Here is a 25,068-nt window from a genome sequence, read left to right as displayed (position 1 = left end):
TCCGCGCCGCGTTCGCGTTCACCGCCGCCGTCGCCGCCGCTCGCTTCCTCGTGCCGAGGAACCCCCCTCTCCCCCCCCCTTCCCGAGGATATATTTACGGCGAGGATGTCGGTCGCGCGATGCGCCCGGTTGCTTTCTTCACCGAAGGTACGCTAGTCAGGTCCATCTAACCTCCTACCATGTGTGTGTGTATACTCACAAAATGTTCCTCTGCTTATGCTTGTCCACAAAGTCAGGATGCTCCTCCGCGAGCTGCGTCCACGTCCGATTCATGCCGAGCACATGTTTCAGAACGCGGCATTGTTGAGAGTAACACGGATACACGGAGATCTCGGCTACGTTGGGCCGCTACTGGCTGTCTCCGCGAGGCACCCGCCGGTGCCCAGGGATAGCCACACGATATCCGACCAACCCACGTCCACGGTGGAGAATGTACAGCGGAAGATGGGATTCGTGGAGAGAACGTTGAAAAAAATCGGTTTGCTAGACATCCAGAAATATGTAATTGAGAGTTTTTTTCATCAGCGCTGAAACGAAAGCGCTTGCCGAAGCTTGTCCTTGCGGTCTGCAAAAGCGCTCCGTGCTTCTGCACTCGAACGTCGAGAGTTATTGATGGTAACGCTGATTTGTTAATTGCAGAGAACCATGTATATGGGTTATAGAGTGTACGAACATGTAATAAGTCAAGTGGATTATCCTTTTTTCTTCAAACGTAAGTCCCCGTCATAACCCAGCGAGAAATGACCCGTCGAATCGACGTCTATAGACGTCGATAGATCATTTCTGGCTGGGTAAGTTCTGTGTTGCAGCGGTTATATAATCCTAACTCTTGTATATATTTTAAATACGTTCTTTGTAGATTTTAACATACCAGATACGTTTTTCTCTTGGTTTCTGGTGACGGAGCTTCATGTATGGATGATAATGGTTCGCTACATGGCAGACGAGAAAGATGGGAAAGTTATCAGAAATAATGTGGTAAAGGCCATGTGGGAAGACACACAGGCCAGGATAGACAAGCTTGGTGTAAGTAACTGCACTACCACCAGTTTGTATGGATTATAGCTGTTTATTAAATATAATTATGTTATTATTGCAGTCAATAAGATCCAAAATGAAAAATGAAAACGTACAGGAAATATCGTATCAATTCAATGCTGCTATAATAGGTTACGATGAGGGCATACAATCTGATGATAAAACATTAGCCGGAGCATTGTGGAGACGATTCTTTCAGCTGGAATGCAATAATCCGGAACACATTGAAACGCTTCTGATTTATGTTAGGAAACAGGTGAGGTTTTATATTTTAGAGTATAATGCACAACTATATTTCATATTTTATTCCATATTTTAATGGCGTGAGATAACTTGCTACAACTCTTACAGCAGCACTTCTGTAAATCATTTCTTTTTTGTTCACTTTTCAGATTTCTTTATTCGACAGTTTACCAAATCATGAAATTTTAAGAAAACCTGTTTTAAAGTTGATAGACATTAAAACTTTATGCAAACATCAATAATAGCGGTTACAGTTACCAGGTAAGAGATAATGAAGTATTGTGTTCTTGTAAATACATGAGGAAAGCGTAAAAAATTAGCGATTGTAAAAAATATAGTAATAAATATGGAATGTTTCGTATAGTATATTACTCTTATATAACATTTTTTCGTAAAGTATTTTCTCTAAAGTAAGGCGTTTTTTTTTTTTTTTACTTTACATTGCGCTAAGGACGCATCAAGTTAAATCTATGGCTGGCTAGATCTAAATTCAATTGATCACACCAAAATCGCGTTTACATTGAGTTTTCTGATTTCCCAGGCCTGCAATTATACGGCATACGTAAGATTTCTTGCACTTTGTGTTGCACTCTTTCCTCAGTGATGGTTCGGCGCGTTTATAAAAGTTCCTGATCAATTATCATTGGTTGAGATAGAATTACTTGACAGACATAATAATTTACAAATCTCTATACATTACCTGTAGTAGCGATCTAGCACCCTGTCATCGAACCTTAGTTTGAGCAACCAGAGTTGTAGCGAACTGTACGACAAGTCGGAAATGCCGTATTCTTCTTTAAACGAGTATGACTTGAACCATGACGGCCGTTTGTCGGGGTGAAGATTCGCTAAAGTTAAATTATACATCCAATTCTCGTAATCTTTTACCGCCTGTAACAGAGTATTGCTCGTGTGTGTACATTGCATGTATTTTCACCAATGTGGAATGATGTGATACTCACATAATTTTTGCTGTCGACAGTGTACAGCTTGTAGTTGGAATTTAAGTTCTGGTAGGTGGTTGCGCTACCGCCGTTCCAAGCAACGTTATTAATCTTGCCGTTGCCATTATCACCGTAAAACAATTCTAGCTCATCATTGTGCGTATGGCCGTTGAATTGTGCTCTAATAATGTGGGCGTATCGATCGACAATTTTCATATATTCCCTTTTCCACGTGGTATAACATTGGTCGTCATCAGGCGGGACGTGCGCTAATATATGCACAAACTCCCTATCCTTTTCGGCTTGCGAAAGCGTGTCTGCCAACCATTGCAACTGGTCATCGGGATCTTGCGGTTGATACCAAATCCACCTGTAGAAATTATTTTTATACAGAACCGCGTAAAAAATAAAATCTAATTTATATACTTCCTGCATTGAGAACACGTATATGATAATAAACAAAAAAAAACAGTTTATCAACATATAATATTGGAAAAGTCAGGTGTACAAATTGCAATATGTCGTGGTACACAAGACAGTTCGTAATATCTACGCGATATCCTAGATTGATAACATTAAGCAGTTATCATTAAGATAAAATATATATTGTGAATCAATGAATAAGTCACGATATCACGCGATCCATAAAATATTTTTCCCGTATCTTACACAATTAAAAACTGATTTTATGTACTCACCAGTTGTAACAATAACATACGTTATTGTTCAAGACTATAATTCTAAATCCTTTCTTAGGCGAAACCGTATAATATCCGCCTTCCAGTATGGTAGAACGTGTAGATTCTGGTAACCATCCGGAATTGATCCACAAATCAGCCATCATTTGATACAGCCATTGCGTGCTTAGCTCGTCATTAGTAATATTCTTGGGTGCAAATCTAGAGGAAAGTTGCGCAATTATATTAATCTCAAAATACAAGAGTAAATAGATAGATAGTTGAACAAAATATATTTATATAATGAAAATTGGATAGCTCACTGATTCACAGGATGCGGCTCATGATTACCCAGAATAGGATACACAGTAATATCTGGGAATGTTTCGAGAATTTGACGATAGCTCTTGTACAGACTTTTTATATTTCCCTCGATACTGGTTTCCCAAACCCCATGGTCTATTATGTCGCCAGTGAAGTAAATGTAGGAAATATTCTGCAAATCAATATTAAAATAACAGACCGTTTTGAAGAATTATATATATAATAAGATAGCAATGGAGAGAGGTGCTGCGTACTTGATGTTGATCTCTAATGTGATCTAGGACATCAACAACGGTATGCCACGGACTGTCGCAATAATTGTAATCTCCCCAAAAGCCCGCCACCTTGCCGCTTGTATTTGTCTTGTTTTGCCCTTTTCGACAACATGTTGGTTCCTTGCATTGCGAGTTGCCATAAGGTTCGTAGTTAGGATCGTAATGAAAATCCGTTATCTGCACTATGTTTAGGGTTTCATTGCTCTCTTCTAGATCAATCGATATTGGAGGGCTGTTATCAATGCTGACTGTCCAATCAAACTCGGAATTATTAAGCGGGCAAGAGTTTGATTCCAATACAACGCCACAAATTGTGGATGACGTTAGATTCGGTTTCGAATCTATTATATACACAATTGTTGGCTGCAAGTAAAATGTTTAGACAACATTGAACATGTTAAAAGTAAAAATTGATGCCAAAAATTTATTATTGCTCTCCATAAAGGAACTCCTACATATTATGATGGTGAAATAAAAATTTTCAATATTTTATTTGCATAACAATTCAATTTACTTACCAAATTGATGGTTACGACACCGACGCAGACTGACTTATCTGCCAAGTTCAGTAGAACGCAGAGTTTAATCACTAAATCTCCTATTTCTTCCTCTGACGTGCCGTTCCTGCGATATTCTATAAAAGTATTTAGAACAGACTGACATATTATGCAAATAGATTCGCTGCTTTCACCAACAAAACCATGCCAGTCGTCACGCTGCTGGCTGGTCGGAAGAGCTAGTTGATGGATCAACTGTTGAAATTCCTCAGATTCATTCTGTTGTGCTTTTACCCAATTTTTAATCTCATGTGTAAAGTGTGATACCGTGTCACCTGTAAACAGATAGAACTATCGTTTTGCGACTTTCGGCTAATAAGACAAAATACAGTATAAGATATGTTAGCTAACAGATATTATATGTGTCATTTCCTGTTTTTTGTAATTTTATCTTTAGAATATCTTACATAAAATTTATATCTATGAGATATACTTTATCAAAGTTAATGGCACAAATTGATGGTTTAAGAAAGCACAACTGATAACTTTTATTTAATCTCTTGGTAACATGAACGTAAAACCACCTGCATGTTGTTTGCTATCAAGATCATACGATCTTGATCGCTCAACAACAAACAGAAACTGATAATATGAATTGCATAAACCAGATGTATCAAACTCGCGGCCCGCGGATCTCATGTAGTCTGCCAAAAAAGCTACGGCCCGCTGAAACTTGTTAAAAATCTTTTGGAGAAAAGTATTAAATTAATTACTTTGAATTTTAAATAAATTTATTTTTATTTGCAATTTAGTTCAAATTTCCACAACGTTGTCTTTCGTTATACCAGCATGTTTGGTAACACACATTTTTGCGAGTAACTTTCTTCTCTAATGAAAAATAATAAAATTCCAGGAAGGTCAAAATTAACCGATGAGCATCTATTATCAATTTTGAAAAATACGTTAGCTCAAGACATTCAACCAAATTTTGATGATTTGCTTTGTGAAAAACGGTGCCAAATTTCCTCTAAAAAATAATATAATAAATTGTGATTTTGTTGTTTATTTTTTATAGGTTCCATTTTTGTTTTTTATAAATAAAAATGTAAAATATTTTTCATTTGAAAAATAACGTGGAATACAAAACGACTATGTATATACTAAATCCAATAATTATAAAAGTCATATTTTATACTTATTTTTTGAATATTGAAAACATGCTTCAGCCCAATGCAAAGTAACCCAGGTAGCACATACACGTTTCAGAAATGTTTTATAAGCGTTTTTCCGAAACGTTTTATAACCGATTTCTAGAAACGTTTCTCACGAGTAAAAATGTCCATCGAAAAACGTCGATGGAACGTTTCTTTTCCAATAAAATAACGTATAAAAAACTATTATAGGAACATTTTGTTTTAATGATAAAGACATTTACGATTCCTACTTTTTACATCTTTTGAACGTGTTTATGACGTCTTTGAGACATGCGTGAGAATTAAATATTCTAGAAGCCTTATGCATATATCATCTATGACGTCTATTCTTTTTCGAAGAAATTCCTGAACTGGTGCACATTCGCGTGCAATAAGTTAAAGTGAAACAAACTATACTTGTCTCACTCTAACTTAATTGCATTACTGATGTGCGCCAGTTCAAGAAGTTCTTCAAAACGGAACACACGTATAAATGGTTTTTTCAATGGCCACCTTCAGCAGAACGTTTATTTTGCAACTATTAGAAGTTTTCTAAGCTCAGATTTGTCCGATGACAAATAGATTAAGACCGGTAGGACAAAATTAATTTAAGTAATATGTACTAATATGTGCTACGTGAGATAACTTATGTAGCCTATGATACAAAACGAGTTTGATATACCTGGCATAAATATTACATAAAACTTTGTTGCATTATTTTATGATATATAAATCTAATAAATATCTTTTGTTAATATATATATATATATATATATATATATATATATATATATATATATTAATTCAAATTAAAAATGAGCAAATTGTATATATATATGATTGCAAATATACAATAGATCTTTGACAAAAGATAAATAATATAAAGTCTTTTAAGACTGGTAAATACAATTTGCTCATTTTTAATTTGAAATTCTAATAGTTTATCAGTTATCTGATAGTTTGTCATACTTATATAAGTGGACACGTCGCTGCTTGCAACTTTTAATAAAAGTGTAAAAAGTATTAGTGTGTAGAACCGCATATTGATGCGACTGGATCACTGTAACACCACTGTTATTACACTCGCGTTATTGCACAGTTATATACTGTCAGTGTTATTATTATCTTTAAGATAATTCCCCCACTCAAACAGCTTTAAACAGATGGCTCAATAAAAGGTCGTAGAGATAATATAATTAGAACATCTGGTATATTATTGTGATCAGTATATTTAAAACACAAAACAAATAGGAAGGTTGCTACCATTATCACGAAATTATTGTTTTTACATTTGTTACATAAGATATTTCGCTTATGTGACGATAATTTATTTGATAATTGAATCGAATTATTGAATAAATTACCACTAATTTAATTAATACTAATAATATGAGCATCTGACAAAATATATTATTAAATAATGATGTTAATGATTAATAGATGAACAGTTAATTTCATTTAAATGTTATCGAAAATTATCAATTTCATTAATTTTATTTTTGAATAATTTTATTGATAATTATTGATACATAAAATATATCATCAATACAATAAATTGAACGATTATCTTATGTTAGATAATAATATACATAAAAATATACTATTGCGATTTCGTAGCAATTCATTTATACACATGCCACAATGCAGACACTTTCAAAAGATCGTGAGTGCATTTCTCACAGTCACTCGCTTATTTGCTACAACAGTGACATAACTCAAAAATTGTGATTTTTCAAGATTTAAAATTTTGAATTGTTATAACTATTGGCAGGCCATTCTTTTTTGCAACTTTTACGATGCAACTTTTCATTACAACAACGAAATGACAACTGAGATAAGATTAAGATAAGACCTATATAAGTATTGCAACCTACATAATTCATTAAATGATAATAGCACAATAAGCGACACTATTTCCTCGGCTGAGTTCGTGAAGATTAATCATTGTCGATTTAACTGTAAATAGTACATGTAACAATAGAACATGTAACCTTTTTCCCTGTACGAATAACTCAAAATGGCGATTTTTTTAGTTATGTCATTGTTTGTCAGCAAATAAGCGATACATCTTGCAAGAAAATTGTTTTTTAAAATTACGTACTCTTTTATTCATGAACTTTAAACCTATCAATCTTCGATTATAAGATCATCCATCATTTCTTCGAGTGTAATCTGGGGAATGCTCGGGTCTATTTCATTAGTATCAACAGGTATCTGCTTCCGAATGTCTCTAAATATATTGATGTTCTGCCTCATTTCTGGATCTTCTTCCAGCTCGTCAAGGAATTCATTATATTCGCTGTAAAACGCAATTGATATTATGAAACAATTTTCAGCGCACAAAACTTGTAGGTTTTAGTAAATCGTTTTTCAACATACTTATTTTGCGTATTCATATCGGCCACTTCATCAGAAATATGTTTCAACTTCCATACTCGTGCCTTGCGACGGGCAGCCTTGTTGTGACTGTAAAACTTCTTTACCAGAATGATATCGGGTATCGAATCTTCACTTAGTTTGTCGAAATTGGCATCGTTAACGTTAGTGTCTTTCAGAGCATAGCTGCAATAAACGAATACAAAACAAATTACATATGCTTCTGTAAAATATTTCTTCTCTGTACGTATTACATGCTATAAATTTAGTGTAAATTACAACATAAACTTACCCGAGTACTGAATCACCTGGTTTAAGTATGTGGCCTAAATGTGTACGTGTATGAATTGGAGTATCGTTTATCCCTAACTCAGATGCTTTCACTAGCCATGCGTCTGCTATTATATGCTAAAAAATTAATTATCAAAAATTAGCTTTTTTATTTTGAATGAATCACATGTTGAGCTTCTCAAGAAAATAAATATTCCTCCTTCTTTCAACAATATTATGTTACATAAGCTTAAGTAATGTAGACAATCATATTGTTGAAATATTTTATACAGAAGGAAAACTTACTTTACTAGAAATAGCTCCTTGTCCTGGGAAAGTTTTTCTATTTTTATAGTTAATTGGTTCGATGTCCATCACGATATACTCTATTAATTGTTTTGGATCGCACATACTATTGAAGTTGTATCTCCAATAGACGTTCGATTCAAGTTCAGCAACTAAATACAACATATCACTATTGTAGCATTAATTAACAGTCGATTGATTATCGTTAAAATTATCACTAATATCATAACTTACTTTGCCCCGATGAAAAATCTATAAAATGCACAGAATTCGTGATTCGGTATACCAAACAAATAGGATTAATGCCACCCAATTGATGAGCCAACTTCCGCGGTAGGCAAACTACACTGTCCTTGGAAAGCGGAATGATTTCGAGGCTGTAAATGATGCAATAAACGCATTAAATAAGATCGAAATATGCCTCGAAAATGTGCTGCGTATATTTACCAGTATGTAAACTTGTGATTGTATAAATTACTATGACAGTCGTGTGAAATTAATTTCTTCGAATGTTGAACATAGCATGGCATGACAGTTACTATAAAATCAGTCATTTTTCTAGCTGCGGCTTCGGTTGCAAAGAAGAAGTCCAGACCCTCTGTAAACATTAGAACATTTTATCTGTCATCCATTTGATACGTTACAATATATATTATTGGCAACGAGAAAGCATTCCGTGAGACGCAATATTTACCATGAACGGGCTTTATGCTCAGTGTATTCTCATGTGCCTTATGTTTTAATATCAATTGTTCTAAGTAATAAAAAGTTTTCTTGTTCGTTGCTTTCTGCCGGATTTGCACCTGTAAGAGACAACGCGATATATATAAGAAAGCCAAATATGATCATTCGCGTTTGAATTTCTTTTTTCTTTTAAAAAACTTACACATGCAGTCCAGTAATCCTTAGCTTCTACACGATGACAATCTTCGCACATTTGATGATTCACGACGTATTCGACGACGAATACTTGCTCGAGAAGTGTCCCGCCAATTACTTCTGCATGAACAGTTAGCTTTACCTAAGAAATAATATTAAATATGGTAAAATAAAAATGAAATTTGATTTTAACCCTAAAAATCGAATTAATTAGTATGAACAACGACTAGATAGACTGGACATTGTATGCATTAAGAGAATCAAGTACATGTATTGAAAAATTCTATCTAATATACTATGATTATATTTGTTTAAAATTTAATTGCACATTTTAACTAGCAACCGAATGTCAATTAAAATTCTTGAATTTATTTACAATTTAAACATCACGCGCAACTTACTTTCAATCTTTTGGAATGTGGCTCTGTCCATATAAAACCGGCGTCTACCAATTTCACACGGTTCAGTCCCTTTAACTTTTTCAAGCACAGTGTCAAGAGTTCCTTGGATTCCAGTGCGGCGTGAATCCACTCGGAAGGCGGCTGGAGATACCTGTTACACAAATGCAGTGTTAACTTGAGTGAATTGGTATATAACGCCTTGGAACATCTTTAAAAAGGCGTCGTACCTTTCGCAACCTTTGCAGAACTGTAGGGTCACTTGCTTGGGGATGCCTTCAGTAATGTCGACGTGAGTACGCAGGCAGCCTACACACATATTGGCAGGATTTGGCTCGATGATGACTCCGCATTCACAGCAAGGGCTACGGGTGAGGAAAAATCGCATTTACACGCTTGCAAAGATTAAATTTTATCTTAAAAAATAATAAATACAAATGAATTCTTTATAAACTTTATATGGAATATCAACAGGTTATACATACATCATTCCCTTCTTTTGCACTTCGTCGGAGACTTGAATGTACTCCATTTTACGCGTCTGGAAGCAAAAAAGAACAAGAATTTTATAAAACATACTCTTTTCGTGGACGTCTGTCTCTTTAATCATTACTCCAATCAACCTTGGAGGCGAAAAGTATCTTCGCACCATATTGTATTCTGGATAAAAAAAAAGATTGTTAAACAAAATGAACAATTTCTCTACCTGGAATTATTTATGATTCTGTATCACCGAAAAAAAAGCAAAGATTAAACGGAGAAACTCCAGACCAGACACCACCGTTAACCTCGTGAATTAAAACCTAACCTGAAAATCACAATGCGCATGAACTAACTGCGTCACGAAACGAAGGGGGGCTCGAAAGAGAGGTCCATGTTCCGGGCATAATCTTGTCCAATTGCGACAAGAGGCAAGGAGATGTCTTTGCCGATTGGTCAGGTTCCACGAGGTCTCGGCATGAGGCTAACTTCGCATCAATCGCATCGAAAAGCGAACGCTCGGGCCGATATCGGCTACGTTCACTCCAATCGGCTCGGGAGCGAAGAAGAAACGTAAGCGGCACTGCCGTCGTGGAGAGAGTGGTGGAAGGCAAGGCATGGTCCGAAGTATTTATGTAACTTCACTTTGATGAGGCCGAGAACGGCTGTCAACGAGACGACGGACAAGCCCTCGCCAGGTAAACGACGAGGGTAACCGGGGGGGTAGCGACGTGCGCGCCGCTGCTGCCGGGAGAGGAGGACGAGTCGGACGAGTCGTTTGTTTGCAGACGAGCGAGATCACGAGGTTCCCCGTGGGCCCGGCTGAGTTAGGATCCCGAGGATGGGCTCCGGCCAGAGCGCCCGCAAGCTGACCATCTCGAACGAGGAGGAAGTCGGGGTGATCAAGGTCTCGAACGCGATCGTGCAGCGTCTCGCCCAGGGGGAGAGAGCGAGGGCCGCCCGCGAGTCGGCGTCGGACACGAGACCCAGCGCGCCGATCCAGCACCCAGCAGCACCTCCCAGCGCGACGCCCGTCGCGCCTCAGCCCCAGGCCGGCGAGGCAACGCCTGGTCAGCCGGTGTATTATTATCCGGAGTTAACGATATCTGCCCTTCAAATGCAACAGCAGATGGAGGAGGAGCTGAAGCGTCAGGATCAACACTGGCAGAGGCGTCTGCGGAATCTAGAGGACGGTTACCAGAAGGTCAATCGTGTCTTGGAGGACGAGTACAACAAGGCAGTTAGCGAGACTTCCGTCACTAATTCTGGTGAGTTTAGATACAGTTTAACAGAGTCTGCTGACTAGTTTCTCTGGCTGCGTTCAGCAGAAAAGGCAGCTGAGCAAGCTTTTAGTGATTCTTTAACATGATCCATACACTTCTTGATCTATACTTAGATCCAGCGAGGAACCAAGCTGCGTTTCCTGCTAAACGCAACCATTGACATCAAATGTAATGAAATATTTGATGGTAAACAGATTAAATTAGTCCCTGGATAATTTATAGATTGCTCTAAAAATCAAATCAAAAAATTATAACAGTGATTTAAACTTAAAACTAAACAAAACTTTCTACAATGCAGCAGTTTTCTAATTTAATATAAATATGTGTGTATCGTTACAGGACAGAAAATTGCCAATATCCAGAGTGCAGTGCAACCGTGTTTGGAGAACAGTAATAAAGTCCTGAAGTGTTTCCAGGACCATCCCAAGGAGACTCTGAAATGTTCGAACTTGGTGGAAGAGTTTTCCAATTGTGTCTGGAACGTGCACTACACACGCATGATCGACACGCGCTCGTAATAATATTTACTTGTGCGTCTCGTAGATCACGACATCTTCGAAGGACGTTTAGTCGATAAATAATAAATTGTGCATCTCAAAGTGTAATGCCTAAAAAGCTTATCTCAGCGGAATTGTTGCTGATGGAGAGTAGTGTAAAGTGGAGAGTACGCGAGGAGAAAAATGTAAAAAAATAAATGAAGAATATATATTGATATTTATAATAAAATGTTATTGTTACACGCACGAGATGAATTGTCAAACACAGAGTACGTTTATCCGAATCTAATTAGCAATAGAGTTTTTTTATGACGCTGTATGCGACACACTTTATTTTAAAACGCTTTTTATAATAATTATGCAGGAAAGTGTTGCATCGGTGAAGACCCGAACAACTTATTTTGAGGTTCCCACACAGTTCTATTCATAGATCAAAATATATACAGCATAACCCAGGGTGCACGACCCAAATGAAGGCCTACAACAGCACAGCACACGTTATAGAGTGTGTATATATATATTCTATAATATATATATATATAATTTTATATAAGATTATTAGTAAATACAAAACGAGGAAACGTTGCAAATGCAAGATTGGAAGTACATTAAAGATATATTGTCTAAAACGTATGTAAAATATATATCCTATTTATACATTATTAATACTTGCCGAATGTGCAGTAATTAATTATTCTCAGTGCAGTATAAAATTATAACGGTTGACGGCAACCTGCCATCAAAATTTGTACCACTTCTCCAAAAAAACACAAAAAAAAATGAAATACAAAATAACTATAACGAAAACTTCAATTTATGGAATTCTTAGAATTACATCGTTAACTGTTCATAAAAATAACGATATATATCACGAATTAAGAAATACGGGTACAGGCTTTGTACACAACAGAAAGCGCACAAAATTGGAAAGGGGATGTACAGTGTATTACGAGGCACGTTACACCACCACACAATAGTAATAATATTTGTATTACAATTTCCTAACAAAAGTATATAAATATGTTATCTTCGTTAAATGTAACTCCTGTTTAAATTATACGATTATACGATACGAATTCTATAATTTAATATAACGTAATCAAATTTTAGGACTCGTGAGCAAATGATGATTTAAGGAAAAAAAAGAAAAAAGGAAAACGAAAAAATCACAATTGTTTAATCGGTTTTCTTATCACCGCTCGATTGCACGAGTTTCGCGTGTTCCTCATTCAAACGATCGTACTCCTTTGTGACTGACTCTGCCTGCGATTTTATCGCCTCTTTATCCTTCTTCTCTTTAGTCAAATTGCTCTCGAGCTCCTGGTTCTTGGCTTGTAACTCCTTGATTTGATTTTTCAGTTCCGAGACAGCTTTATCGTGCGCCTCGTTGGAGTCGTTCTGCGCACTTTCCCCGGTCGTTCTCTGGGATAACAGGCTCCTGGCTGTGGTTGTCGCGGACTGAGCCTGTCGCATGGCCGCCTCATTTTGCGCGAGCAGGGAAGCTTGGGTGGATATCAGGATGACGAGGCGGCGTATCACCAAGCTCAGAAACAGCGCAAAGCCGGATATGTAGAAATTCCTCTGGGCGCGGAACAATCTCATGTTTTCTGGAAGACGTACATAAATATAGATTCGTTATATAGTAACAATCATTAAAAAAATGTTAGAACAGCAATAATCCGTGCCGTATTTGTCGAGTAAAATTGATATGGAAAAAAAACCACAAAAATTTATTATTATATAACCTACCTTGCATTTCAAGGTTCAACTGATGATGATGATCAGCGTGATCCATGCTTCCAGAGTACTTTCGCATCTCCCGTATGGCGTCCAGCAAAAAGAGAACCAGGACGCCCAGCAAAACCACAAAGTAAATGGAAGCCTGATTATTTATACTTTGCAAGAAGCGAGATTTGAAGAGCTTTTGCCATCTCGTAGGCGAGGCCACTGGCAATACCAGGAGGAGGACGAGAAAGACCTCGATGTAGAGGAAACCGGCGATGAGCGTCCACTGTAGACTCATGTTTGACTCTTATTCTACGCCTGTGTACAGGTACCTAAAAAGAAAAAAAAAATGATGAAACACAGGTATGATTGTTACATCTCGAGACCTTGGAAATCAAGTGCTCGTCAAAATTCCATGTTATCAGCTGAATCTCCCTTCTTTTTTACAAAGTGCAGACCACAGCTCTCCTCCCTACCTCTATCTTCCTAGCGTCCGCGAAATACCTGCGCGGCAGGATATGCTAATTACATCAGTGAAAAACAACTTAATTCGCTGCGACGCAATTATCCTTCCCGAGGAGAGCGCGTGCGACAGGAATTGACAAGGATGACACGCGACTTTGAATCGGATCGGTCGAGGCGCAACGTCACTCAGTGAATACACACGATACGAGGATTACGTGGAAATTTCCCGTCGGTCGGTCCTCGAACTCCTCGAAGCTTCGACTGTCACGTTTCGCGCGCGTGGTGGACGATTCGCTACGCGAGGCGAATAGAGCCACGTTGCCGTTGCGGAGGAAACGAATCGCAACAAAACCGCGACGAATCCGCTCTCCGGCAGTCTTCTTCTTCTCGAAATAACACAGGTGCGAAGATATATTTTGAACAAATGTTCCGCAACGATTTCTACGCTGGTCTCGTTCGCCCGGGCGACCGGCGCGGCGACCAAATATCACAGTCTCAATCGTCAGTCGCTGCTAATAAAGTATTCGCCAGGATTCTTACGTGCTTCCCGTGTGAGGACGAGTGACGACGGCGAGAGGAATGGGACACGTCGTCGGCCCGCGGCGACTCTTCTGCGACGTCCCGAGATGCACGAGTGGGCTCAAAGTACGAATCCGAGCGCGAGCAACGGAGCAACGTCGTCGGTGATTTTATAAATAAACCGTACACCGCGTGACGTCACCCTAGCTCCTGGCAATTGGCAAAATACATGGTTCTCTCTTTCTCTCTCGTTTCTCTTTTTCTTCCTCTTTCTCTCTCTTTCTCCCTGTCACGTTTTGTACAATGGCAGTCATATATGGCAGTCGCGTGGATTGATGCAGCTCTCGCACCGCAATTCGCGTTGCACGTGACGAGCGACGACCAATCATCTGCCCCTACGTATTAATCGCCCCGAAGAAGCAGAAGCCGATTGGTCGCTGCGCGAGTAGAGAGTTATTCCCTAGGGCGACTTGGACCAATCACTGATTGATTAATCGGCGATTAATTCACCCGATAGAATTGCTACAATTCGATATACTCTTAATCTTTTTTTTATATCGAACAATGAGAAATTAATAATTAAGGCTAGGGTCAACGTGACGCTACAAATGCTTTGAAGCGTTCTTTTTCTCTTTCTTTCTTCATTGAAAGAAAAGAGAAGAGGAATGCTTCAAAGCATTTGTAGCGTCACGTTGACCCTAGCCTAATGATACATATTTCTACCAATGCAGATTAACTTTAATCTCGGTTTAACATTATTTTTTATCTTTTTCTATTCTTCTGTTCATTATTTCATCATTCATTATTTTATCAATGTAGATCAACTTTAATCTCGATTCAACTTACTTTTATCTTATTTTAGTTTCAAAAGAATCAGAGAAGAGCTGTAGATTGGAGATTCCTTGGCAGGGATACTAAATGTTGATTTAAACATTTTTTTGAAAAGCGCGCCACGGTCAATTTAAAAATGGCGAACGGTGTCCGAATCGGGTCCAAAAACTCGAGGGACTCTAGGGCGATCGGACGCGGGACGGACCCGCCATTTTCCCAGAGCGAAGAGTCTCTAGAGAAACACCGCTCTTCGTCACGTTTACTTTTACTCCTGTCATGGCTCCAGTGTTTACATGCGGAACGTCAGATCCAGTCAGATCGATACCGTGTTCACACGCACGAGTAGGTCCGACCGACGGGCTTCCGACGGTGCGTGAAAGTGCTCGCACACGTGTCTGATCAACAGACGTGCCACGGTGCGATTAATAGACGTGCCGTTGACGGGGGGAGAAAAAAAAGAGGAGAAGGAGAGACCGAGCGAGAGAGCGGGGGAAGGAGGCGACGCCGGCAAGGCGATGGTCCGCTCGTAGCTCCCGTACCGACGACGCGCGAGTCGAGTGTTCGGAGTAGCAGAGAAAATACCAGCCGTCTCGAGGATAGATTCCCGCGCGCAGCTGGGTCTATGGGACACAACGTCGCCAGCCGGGAGATGATACGCACGAGGGAGGAGAGACTGAGCTTCGACGAGGATCAGCACGCGATCATGAACAACATGGTAGACGCGCGGGCCTGTTACAAGCCCAGCGGCAAAGTGAGTTTTAAGTCGAGTTTAAACGCGAAGCGTTAGACGAAACAACCGTCCGGAGTGACTTCGGGCAATTCCCAATTGATCTGAATTGTCTCCGACAAAATTGCCGACTACTTCATTGTCGCTGATCTTTCCATCCGTCGGATAACAAAAATACAAACAATTCTATCCGCGTGATAATAAAATAACATAAGGTTTGTTTCTTTTTAGAAACTCGAACTTTTTGCACCGTTTTTCTAAATGGAGAAAAAAAGATGAAAGTTGAACGCAAGAAATGGCAAGAAACTCAGCTAGAAAGAACAGATCTGGATAGGATTGTTAATTCCCTGTTGTTGGCATTTCGATGCAGGTGTTACTTGATGAGTTGATTGGGAATTGGTTGAAGTCGCCCGTGCAATTTTTGTAAGGAAGACGTTTTTATCATAGATCTGTGCATGCGACTCCCCGTAATTTGCCGTATAAACTCTTCGTATGGCTTTGCGATAGTCGGATAGTAGAAACGACAATCCCTCGGTTCGATCTGGCTGCCGTATGAATTTCGTGGTGCACAGAGGAATGATTTTGAATCGATGTGGCGATAGAATCTTATATTTTAGGCGTTCGATCTGTTTCGTAGCATTGTTGTTATTATTTGTCGTGTGTGCATGTGACACAGCTGGTTTTCGATTTCTTCAGGGCATGCAGGACGCGTTCCCACACGGTAAGAAGTGCCGAAAGATCAGTGGCGAGCATTCGTTATTTTTTTATCGCGTCACTTTTACGTTTAGATGCGCGAAGATGCACCTATAAGAGCGATGGATAAACGTTCAGGTTCGTAATACTCGTATACGATGATTTATTCATCGATACTTTTTCACTGAAACTATGGCTGCGTTCAGCCGATACTCCGCTAGCCTAGCAATCGTGAGCAGTCGCTCGTTTTCGCTCGTTTCCTCTCCTTTGACCCAATGGATTAAAAGGAGAGGAAACGAACGACTGCTCACGATTGCTAGGCTAGCGGAGTATCAGCTGAACGCAGCCTATGATGTATCTTTTTTACCTAAACGGACAAACTTATTTTAATGAATCCCAAATTATGTTCCGAGCGCTTTAAATAATTGATGTATATTAAATTCGCAGCGCAGCCCTTGTCAATACATTCAAGAAATTATCGTATTTCCATTCCTCTTCTACACCTTCCCTGGTGAGTCACCAATCCATAGCTGCGCAAATGAAGTAGAAGGCAGAAATGAGACGCTCGGAATCCACTTGACGATTTGTGTTGCTAAATGGAGCATTCGCAAAAGTATCAAATTCCCAAACATACTTCAATATTGACACTGGCCGGAATCACGTTGCCACAGACGCCGAACCATGCGCGAGGCACTGCGTGACACTACAACAAGCAACGGGCATCGAGTTCTGCGAGCACTGAGCCACTACCGGCACTAGATAGTCACTCGCCTTTGTGCAGTAGCAGCGGAACGGTCGGCGTGGCCGAGCGTTCGTTCGATAGCGCTCGGCTCTTGCACCGTATAGCTCTTGACAGTTCTTCTTTTCTGTGCGACACGAGCGCGTGTCGGTCGATCTCGTAATCGTCTCGTTGTTCGACCAAAAGGAAGGTGAAGAAACGTCGCTCGCATGGCGAATCCGTGTGTACGTATCACAATTTAAACGCCAGACAGTCCTGCGTCCGCCGAAAGGGCCGGAATGTGTCACGTATCCGTATGTAACTCAAACTCCCGATCTTCTTCGACCGCTCGGTTTCGTAATCTCCCCCCCGTAAAGATGATTGATGCGACGGACGTTGAGTCTCATAATCGAGTTGAAAGAGGACGAAGACTTTCCGAGGGCCGAGCAGAAGCTCGACGACACGCTAATAGCAAAATCCGGCGATACCGGTCGAAAAGAGGCGACGTTTTAGTAACGTTTCAACTCGAAGCTGTATGATGTAAAACTCACGGCCTAGATTACCTAGCGCGCGTGACATAAGCCATCAAAGAAACTTCTGTCTTCATGGCCCGCGTCACCGAGATAAGTTATCAAACTACGATCGCGTTGTTGCGAGCGAAATGTCAATAACTGGATATTTTAATCATTTCATGACTCGGAGACTTTAAGTTGACGGTTAATCGGTGGTTTTCGCGATCGAGGGTTTCCTCGTTGAATCTTTCACGCCGATAGAAAACTATTACGATCATTCGGAGCCTTCCAGAATTGAGAGGGGAAAGCGGTTGTTACACTCAGAAAAGAGAAGATCTCGTTAATAGGATCATCGCTGTCTGTAACGACGCGATCGTCGCGATAAACTCGGCCCGAGTCTAATTACGTGAATTGATCCCCACCATTCCCTCGCCCCGAGTTTACTTTAAGTTACGCGCTACGCGGAAACTGCGACGGCCGCGCTTTGACGCGCCGCGCGAGCTTACTCTTGTGTGATTTTATGAGTTGCTAATTAGACGCGTGTCTCATTTTCCTTTGTTTCTTCTAGTAAGCGCGGCGTGAGAGAGCGGCTCGTGTAGTTGTGGTTGCAATATTATCCCACGTCAGTGTTTCTTTCTCTCTTTTTCTCGTTTCTCTTCCCTCTCTTCTTCTCCTCCTGTCTCTCTCTTTCTCTCTCTCTTCGTTTCTCCAACCACCTGCACATGCATGGGTCCTGGCTTGTCGATTACCGCGTCTCCGTTGTGCACTGGCGACGATCGTCTCACCGCGCACGTGTACTCGTCGAGCACCGGCTGTCCCGGACACCAGATCCCGATTAACGTCAGACATGACCAACACTAGACAGGTGAGTACCAATCTCCTCCTCTCCGTAGAGCTCCGTACGCGGAAATCAAAATCGGAAAGGAAACGCGCACCGTTTCTGGCGAGCTGGAACGTGTAGAGCTTGTAATTTTGTATTGAGAGATCGCTTTGGATTATTACTTTATTACATGTTTAAAGTGGACCTTCTTGTAGACCCTGAGCGAGGGGGAGAGTTTCCGGTTTGACCTGCATCCAGTTAAAAGAACGAGTCCCAAACTTCAAGTTTACGCTTGTGCACGTAAAGCGAATTGTTTAGTTTTCAAAGCGTTTTTAAAGTTTTTAAAGTCTGTAAAAGGCGTTCGGAATCTCGTTAAAGTCGATACCTCTTTCGTTTGAAATTTACATGTCAAAATTTCATGTACGTTCTTTCCTTCGTAAACAGTTCGTGCATAGAATTGATGTAAAATATTGTATCTCTATTAATATTGCTTCCGTAGCAACGAGTAGGTAAGCCACAACGTTATTACATAATGTACCGGTTATTGATTTTGATTACGATAGCTTGCACACATTTTACACACAGGGTGTCCCCGATCTACCGAGCCGTCTTTTATCACGTTTGCTTTGATCAGTTTTGATTTAATCTTTTCTCTACAACGGTAGTTTTTCAAATTAACAAGTAACAAAAAAAAATCGACTTTAATTAACGTTATGTAATATTTAATTAACAATTGAACACAAAGTTATAAGTCGCAGTTATAAATTAAAGTTATAAATCGGTAGTTTTCGAGTTATAAAGCAAATATCAATTTTCTCTTTCTCGGGGAGCTAAATGCGGATCCTTTATTTAACTTGAAGTGAATTTTAATCTTCAATTCCAGATTGGCGTCAAAGAGAGTTCGCAGATGAAAGACGGGCTTGAATAGATTCGGGAGACCGCCCGCGCAGAGAATTTCGGAGTTCCGATCCTTTCGCCGCGATTCTTACGCAGTTCTCGCAATCCGCTCGATTATCTTCGTTTTTTATGGGAAAAAGTCGCATAATTCGATCCATCTCACCGCGCTACACTGCGCGCGCCAGTAAAGAATACGTCGATTCACACGAATTCGAGAGAGAGATTTCACATTCGCGCCGTCAATTAGCCACAACCGCGTGTGACTCATTGCGTGCGCGTCTGCAACGTGGCAGCTTCGAGAAGAAAGAAAAACGTAGTTAACAAAATTAAAAAATCTTCGTGTAAAAGAGAAAAGAACCCTTTTTCGAGTGTTCCGCTTTTAGTTTCGAAGGCGCGCGCTTCGCAAATGCAAAATAACGGAACGACGGATACCGCAATCATTGTACCATCGTGTGTAATGTTTTGCTCGCCGGCGCGATTTAATTATCGTGATTCCGCGCGAGGAGCATAAGCGCATATGGGAAAATGTTGTAGACGTAACTACACGTTTTGTGCAAAAGCGCACTCCATCGTTATGTTTTATACCTCATCGCGCATCGTGCATTCGTTCCGCGTCGATTCCTCCGGTCGCTCTATCCTCAGAAGCGCCCGGCTGAAAACTCCGCAATTATTGTCAGCCGATAGCGAAATGTCTGTATTTCCGTTCGTGACGCCGGCAACTTTCTTTTTCACGGTTTCTGAGTAAGAGAGAGTCCTCCCCGAAGATATCGTATACACATGAATGGTATATTTTTCTTTAATTTAATTTTCCTTTTTTTTTTTCTCCCTCGAAATCGTCGCAAATGCGTATACATTATGTCAGTGCGATGTCCTCCTTTTCCTTTTTTTTTTTCCCCCGACATGACCTCTTGAGATTGCAATAATATTCCGATGAGATATCCTGCAACCGGAACGTATATATCGAAGCAGAATTGAAAAGAGACGGGGTTGAGTGATAAAATTGTTGTTAATGATATTTACAGTCGTGGTTCCGCGGCGTTCGGAGCAGCAAGTTTCGGCACGTTTACGGCGTGCCAGCCAAGAGGGAGAAATGCTACGACAACATCAAGATCACGAAGAACGCCCACGATTCGCAATTCTGCGCCGTGAATCCGAAGTTCCTGGCCGTCGTGACGGAGGTTGCGGGTGGCGGAGCGTTCCTCGTGTTATCGTTGGATCGTGTGAGTTATCTGCGTCTTATCGATTTATTGATTCCCTTCCTGTGCAAAGAATAATATTAGCTAACGTGACGCTCGGGCAATCCGAGAAATAAATTCAATCCTTTCTCGCGAACGTTTCAATCGTGTCACATAGTATTCTAAATACGATTAATTATAGACTTTCATGTAACATATTGTATTAGTTATTTATGTATATTATTATTAATATTATTTTCCCAATTATTACAGACCGGTCGCCTCGACTTCAACGCCAGCCGAGTAACTGGACACACCGGTCCCGTTTTGGACATCAAGTGGAATCCGTTCAACGACAACATCATCGCGTCCTGTTCCGATGATTGCACTGTAAGGAACACATTTTGCATTTAATATCGGATGGAGAGCATCTCCACGTCTTATACATCTTCAAAGCCTGTAGATTTCTGTAAACACCGAGTATAAAATGAGAGATTCCAAATTTATGCCAATTACCATATTTAATCGAGAGGTAAACGGGATCACGAAGATTTGGATCTTTGTATCTAGATAAAACTGTGGCACATACCCGATGGCGGATTGTCGAGGAACCTGACCGAGTGGCTAGTGGAGTTGCAAGGGCACAAACGACGCGTCGCTTATATCGAATGGCATCCGGTAGCGGAGAATGTGCTCTTCAGCGCCGGCTTTGATCATCTCGTCATTGTGTGGGACGTGAATAGATGCGAGGCGGTGAGCGTCATCGACAGGCATCCCGATGTGATTTACAGCATGTCCCTAAACCGCGACGGCAGCTTATTGGCGACCACTTGCAAGGATAAGAAATTGCGCGTTTTCGAGCCGAGGTCCAGTATCGTAGTTTCGGTAAGGATCGTTCAAATTTACGATTGTAAATATATTTATTTAACTTTATAAATCCCGAGTGTCATTTTTAATAACCACGAATCTAGAAAATATTTGTGTCTCTAAAAATTATATATTTCTGTTAAATTTTAACAAATCTGAACTTTAATTTTAACAGGAAGGGGTATGTCACGCCGGCACGAAAGCGAGCAAGGTGGTATTCCTTGGCAGTTCCGGACGTCTTTTGACTACTGGATTTAGCAGACATTCGGACCGACAATACGCGATATGGAGTCAGCATGACCTAAATGTCCCTTTGACGTGCGAGACGATAGATTCGTCCAGCGGAGTGGTTTTTCCATTTTACGATAACGATACCAATATGGTGTTCTTAGCCGGGAAGGTAAGAATGTATGACGTGCGTAATATGAACTGTTTAAAACTCGCTGTGTCATTGCTTTCTGCAGGGCGACGGTAACATTCGGTATTACGAAGTGGTTAACGAAGCACCCTGGCTGCATTATCTCAGTCAATTTATATCTGGAAATCCTCAGAGAGGATTGGGAGTGATGCCGAAGAGGGGCATTAGTACCTCTTTGTGTGAAGTATTCAGATTTTACAAGTTACACGCGACTCGTGGAATGTGCGAGCCAATCTCGATGATAGTGCCACGAAAGGCAAGTTTACGTGTACTTAAATATTTTATCTTCTTCACAAAATTTCCTCTCGAATTGTATATTAAAGAAAACTATATTACACGTTTCAGAGTGATCAATTCCAAGAAGATTTGTACCCCGATACAATTGGAACGTGTCCCGCGTTGTCGGCTAGAGACTGGATCAGCGGCATGAACAGCCCGCCAATCTTGATCTCTCTCAAAACAGGTCCTACATTTTTGTATTATAATTTTACACTCTAATTGTACATCGCGAATATTGGTATCGCGCGATCTGTCCCAAACATTATTTAGATTTTATTCAAGCGAGTTATTCTTTGCTTTATTTGTTCTTATATTTACCATTAATACGATAGTAGTTTCTATCGAGTCATATTAATGGATATCATACTATTTATTATTAGGTGGGAGCATCTCTACGCATAAGCCACGAGTATACAAGCCACCGCAACTGCCTGCGACCACCGATCTAAATAACAAGAAGAAATTTGCGTTCTTGTCTACGGAAACGATACCGGATTACAGACCGGTGGAATTGCACGATATGTCGGAAAAGAGTCAAAAGACATCCAGCAATCAAAGCACAAAATTTCAGCAACTTCAGCAGAAATTTGGAAATGTTGCTATACAGGTACGAGCGTAATATACGTATATTATATCGTTGATTTTTTTTATATACTTTATATTTCATATATTTTTTTTTTTTTATTAGAAGAATATTATATCGTCTTCGCTTAATGACAATAAAGTTATGGAGACTGTGGACGTTCCAAACAATGAAGCGGAACTTCGTTTGGCATTTGCTCGTCAAACCGACGAATTGAGACTGGTGCGACGGCAGCTCGCTAATAGTCAGCTGCGCGTTAAAGAATTAGAGGACCAAATACGAAAATTGCAGCGTCAATAAAATTTACAAGCTCGCTTCAACATCGCTTTTGAATAAGACTCTTGCAGCTTTACTCTGCTATACGTGATTCAATCAATACTTAAAGTTTGATTAGAGTATTTACGCACCGCTAATAATGATAAAGAGCCTAAGCTTACAAGAACTTTGTACTAACACGCTTAGGAGTCTAGCTTCGTCATATATTCATACACAAAGAAATATTCGCACAGAAAAATTTTTACGAACTTTTTTTGGGATATCTACAATTTTTATGTAGGACAAAATTGTCGCGTTGATCACGAGGGAACAGAAAAAGTAGGCTGCATTTGTTACATGAAAATTGTACCTGTTCACGCACACATTTAGATGTGTAAGTCGAATATTAAGAAGTTAAGAGAAGCACAATACCTTTAGACAAATGGCAGCGTAAAGGTAATTCATGATGTGTTATAAGTTGAATAATGTATTTTACTTTTTTGAAACGATATTATGTTAGTACTAGTCTGTTAATTGTTTATTTTTTTCTATTAATGTTCGCAACTCGCTTATTAGTTACTTGACAATTAACTGATATATTATTTAATATATTGCTCCATTATTAAAGATACAGATCTTTTGAAAGACAGTATTTCTTTGCATATTATCATGTAGATTATTGTTTCTATTTGTATTACAAATTTATCTCTGCAACGCGTAAAATGAATTTTGTTGCCGATTTATTATATGCTCTAAAAGTCGATATGTCGTATATGTACGAGTGGACTAGCGTATTCATATATTGAGCATTTTGCTATCGCATATATTTTTCACTGCCATCCACTGCCACTCCGTGATGTTGATGGCAATAAGATCTCTAAATCTATGAATGCAGTGATAATACCTAATAAATGTCGTGATTAGTCAAAAGAAAATTAGCATAAAATTTCTTTTTATACGATAAATGCACAGTGTAATGTACGTGCGACTAACGAGATCGTTGAACAATGTACAATCGATGATGTGACAGTAAATGGACCTTATATTTTTAAGAAACGTTTAACGCGATTCAATGTCGATTTAATTCACCTGAGCTAACTTAAAGGGAATACGATAGCAAATGTATTAGGACACTTATTTTTAGCATTAGCCTCGTAGCTCTCGTAGTTTCTGAGAATCATACAGAATTATATTTCTGCTTTGATAACAATAATCAAGTCGTATAATGATTTATATAGTATATACATATACGTTTATATGCGTATTTTTCATACAACTGTGCAATTGTATACCGTGGTATAAATATAGTACCTGGATGCTACATCTCACATATCGCCTGTGAGTATGAAATTTCATTGTCCACAAAATGTAATAAGGATAAAACACTGATACAGCAACATGTGACGTAGCATTCCCTAGTCTTTCTTCACTAGTTCTTTACTTTGTAATCGTTATTAGCTTTAATTACCCGTAAATGAGATATTTCATTGAGACCCTCTTTTAGATGTACCAACTTCTTCGAGAGCATGAAGTTACATATGCTGTATTAGGCATTTTATAGGCAGTAAAATATTGCAAGATAGTTTGTAGCTATATTTTCGATATTCATATTGGAAGCAATTTCTATGACATTTGTAAGATGATTCGTTTTCGTGATAGACGTAATGTAACGAAATTTATAAATTTCGCTACGAATTATAAATTTACTCCTGATGTAGTATCGTGACGCAATATGCCTGTATCGTGATTTATATGTAATATTTATACATGTCAATTAAATATATTATTGAGACCCAATCCAATAATTTCTTGTGCTAAATAGAAAAATACCAAAGAGTGTCATCATATAACACATTACGGGCCAATTTATTGCGTATGCCTGAGAGATTTATGAACAAGGAAGT

At 39.4% G+C, this 25,068-nt stretch overlaps 6 protein-coding genes across 11 annotated transcripts; 3 read left to right on the top strand and 3 right to left on the bottom strand.

Moving 5' to 3' along the window:
- Positions 1-10: 10 nt before the first annotated feature.
- On the top strand, positions 11-1,647 carry LOC112459246 (ubiquinol-cytochrome-c reductase complex assembly factor 1). The gene is made up of 6 exons (XM_025023273.1): positions 11-147; positions 292-501; positions 640-712; positions 860-1,026; positions 1,100-1,294; positions 1,431-1,647. Exons 1-6 carry the CDS (start codon positions 106-108, stop codon positions 1,521-1,523), a joined length of 780 nt encoding a protein of 259 aa, XP_024879041.1. The 5' UTR covers positions 11-105; the 3' UTR covers positions 1,524-1,647.
- Positions 1,648-1,700: 53 nt separating this feature from the next.
- On the bottom strand, positions 1,701-6,277 carry LOC112459242 (sphingomyelin phosphodiesterase 1-like). Its single transcript, XM_025023267.1, has 8 exons — positions 6,161-6,277; positions 4,020-4,333; positions 3,481-3,864; positions 3,226-3,398; positions 2,924-3,124; positions 2,244-2,595; positions 1,982-2,172; positions 1,701-1,910 (listed from the first exon to the last, which is right to left on the bottom strand). Exons 1-8 carry the CDS (start codon positions 6,231-6,233, stop codon positions 1,772-1,774), a joined length of 1,827 nt encoding a protein of 608 aa, XP_024879035.1. The 5' UTR covers positions 6,234-6,277; the 3' UTR covers positions 1,701-1,771.
- A 421-nt stretch (positions 6,278-6,698) lies between these two features.
- LOC112459245 (60S ribosomal export protein NMD3) lies at positions 6,699-10,306 on the bottom strand. Its single transcript, XM_025023272.1, has 12 exons — positions 10,127-10,306; positions 9,906-9,961; positions 9,651-9,785; positions 9,424-9,574; positions 9,030-9,164; positions 8,838-8,946; positions 8,591-8,741; positions 8,378-8,520; positions 8,144-8,295; positions 7,860-7,975; positions 7,571-7,753; positions 6,699-7,490 (listed from the first exon to the last, which is right to left on the bottom strand). Exons 2-12 carry the CDS (start codon positions 9,950-9,952, stop codon positions 7,319-7,321), a joined length of 1,494 nt encoding a protein of 497 aa, XP_024879040.1. The 5' UTR covers positions 9,953-9,961; positions 10,127-10,306; the 3' UTR covers positions 6,699-7,318.
- Positions 10,307-10,446: 140 nt separating this feature from the next.
- LOC112459248 lies at positions 10,447-11,897 on the top strand. The gene is made up of 3 exons (XM_025023278.1): positions 10,447-10,598; positions 10,689-11,168; positions 11,523-11,897. Exons 2-3 carry the CDS (start codon positions 10,742-10,744, stop codon positions 11,699-11,701), a joined length of 606 nt encoding a protein of 201 aa, XP_024879046.1. The 5' UTR covers positions 10,447-10,598; positions 10,689-10,741; the 3' UTR covers positions 11,702-11,897.
- Positions 11,898-12,472: 575 nt separating this feature from the next.
- Positions 12,473-14,622, bottom strand: LOC112459247 (B-cell receptor-associated protein 31). Of its 3 annotated transcripts, none has more exons than XM_025023274.1 (3): positions 14,411-14,622; positions 13,430-13,737; positions 12,857-13,287 (listed from the first exon to the last, which is right to left on the bottom strand). In XM_025023274.1, exons 2-3 carry the CDS (start codon positions 13,701-13,703, stop codon positions 12,857-12,859), a joined length of 705 nt encoding a protein of 234 aa, XP_024879042.1. In that variant the 5' UTR covers positions 13,704-13,737; positions 14,411-14,622. The 3 variants fall into 3 exon arrangements, with proteins under 3 accessions (XP_024879045.1, XP_024879042.1, XP_024879043.1); XM_025023275.1 differs by lacking the exon at positions 14,411-14,622 and adding an exon at positions 13,882-14,271; XM_025023277.1 differs by lacking the exon at positions 14,411-14,622 and having other exon boundaries at positions 12,473-13,287; positions 13,430-13,703.
- Positions 14,623-15,280: 658 nt separating this feature from the next.
- LOC112459243 (coronin-2B-like) lies at positions 15,281-24,961 on the top strand. Of its 4 annotated transcripts, none has more exons than XM_025023270.1 (10): positions 15,882-15,971; positions 18,439-18,735; positions 20,610-20,807; positions 21,036-21,152; positions 21,333-21,647; positions 21,805-22,029; positions 22,094-22,303; positions 22,393-22,510; positions 22,707-22,933; positions 23,015-24,961. In XM_025023270.1, the coding sequence occupies exons 2-10, from the start codon at positions 18,718-18,720 to the stop codon at positions 23,207-23,209; spliced, it is 1,623 nt and encodes a 540-aa protein (XP_024879038.1). In that variant the 5' UTR covers positions 15,882-15,971; positions 18,439-18,717; the 3' UTR covers positions 23,210-24,961. The 4 variants fall into 4 exon arrangements, with proteins under 4 accessions (XP_024879037.1, XP_024879036.1, XP_024879038.1 ...); XM_025023271.1 differs by lacking the exon at positions 15,882-15,971 and adding an exon at positions 17,473-17,603; XM_025023269.1 differs by lacking the exon at positions 18,439-18,735 and having other exon boundaries at positions 15,281-15,971; positions 23,018-24,961.
- The last annotated feature ends 107 nt before the right edge of the window (positions 24,962-25,068 follow it).

This window comes from Temnothorax curvispinosus, unplaced genomic scaffold (assembly GCF_003070985.1).
Source record: "Temnothorax curvispinosus isolate PA1 unplaced genomic scaffold, ASM307098v1 QBEX01009666.1, whole genome shotgun sequence".
Taxonomy (NCBI): domain Eukaryota; kingdom Metazoa; phylum Arthropoda; class Insecta; order Hymenoptera; family Formicidae; genus Temnothorax; species Temnothorax curvispinosus.
The sequence above is the reverse complement of the archived record's forward strand: the minus strand, read 5'-3'. Positions and strand labels throughout refer to the sequence as shown.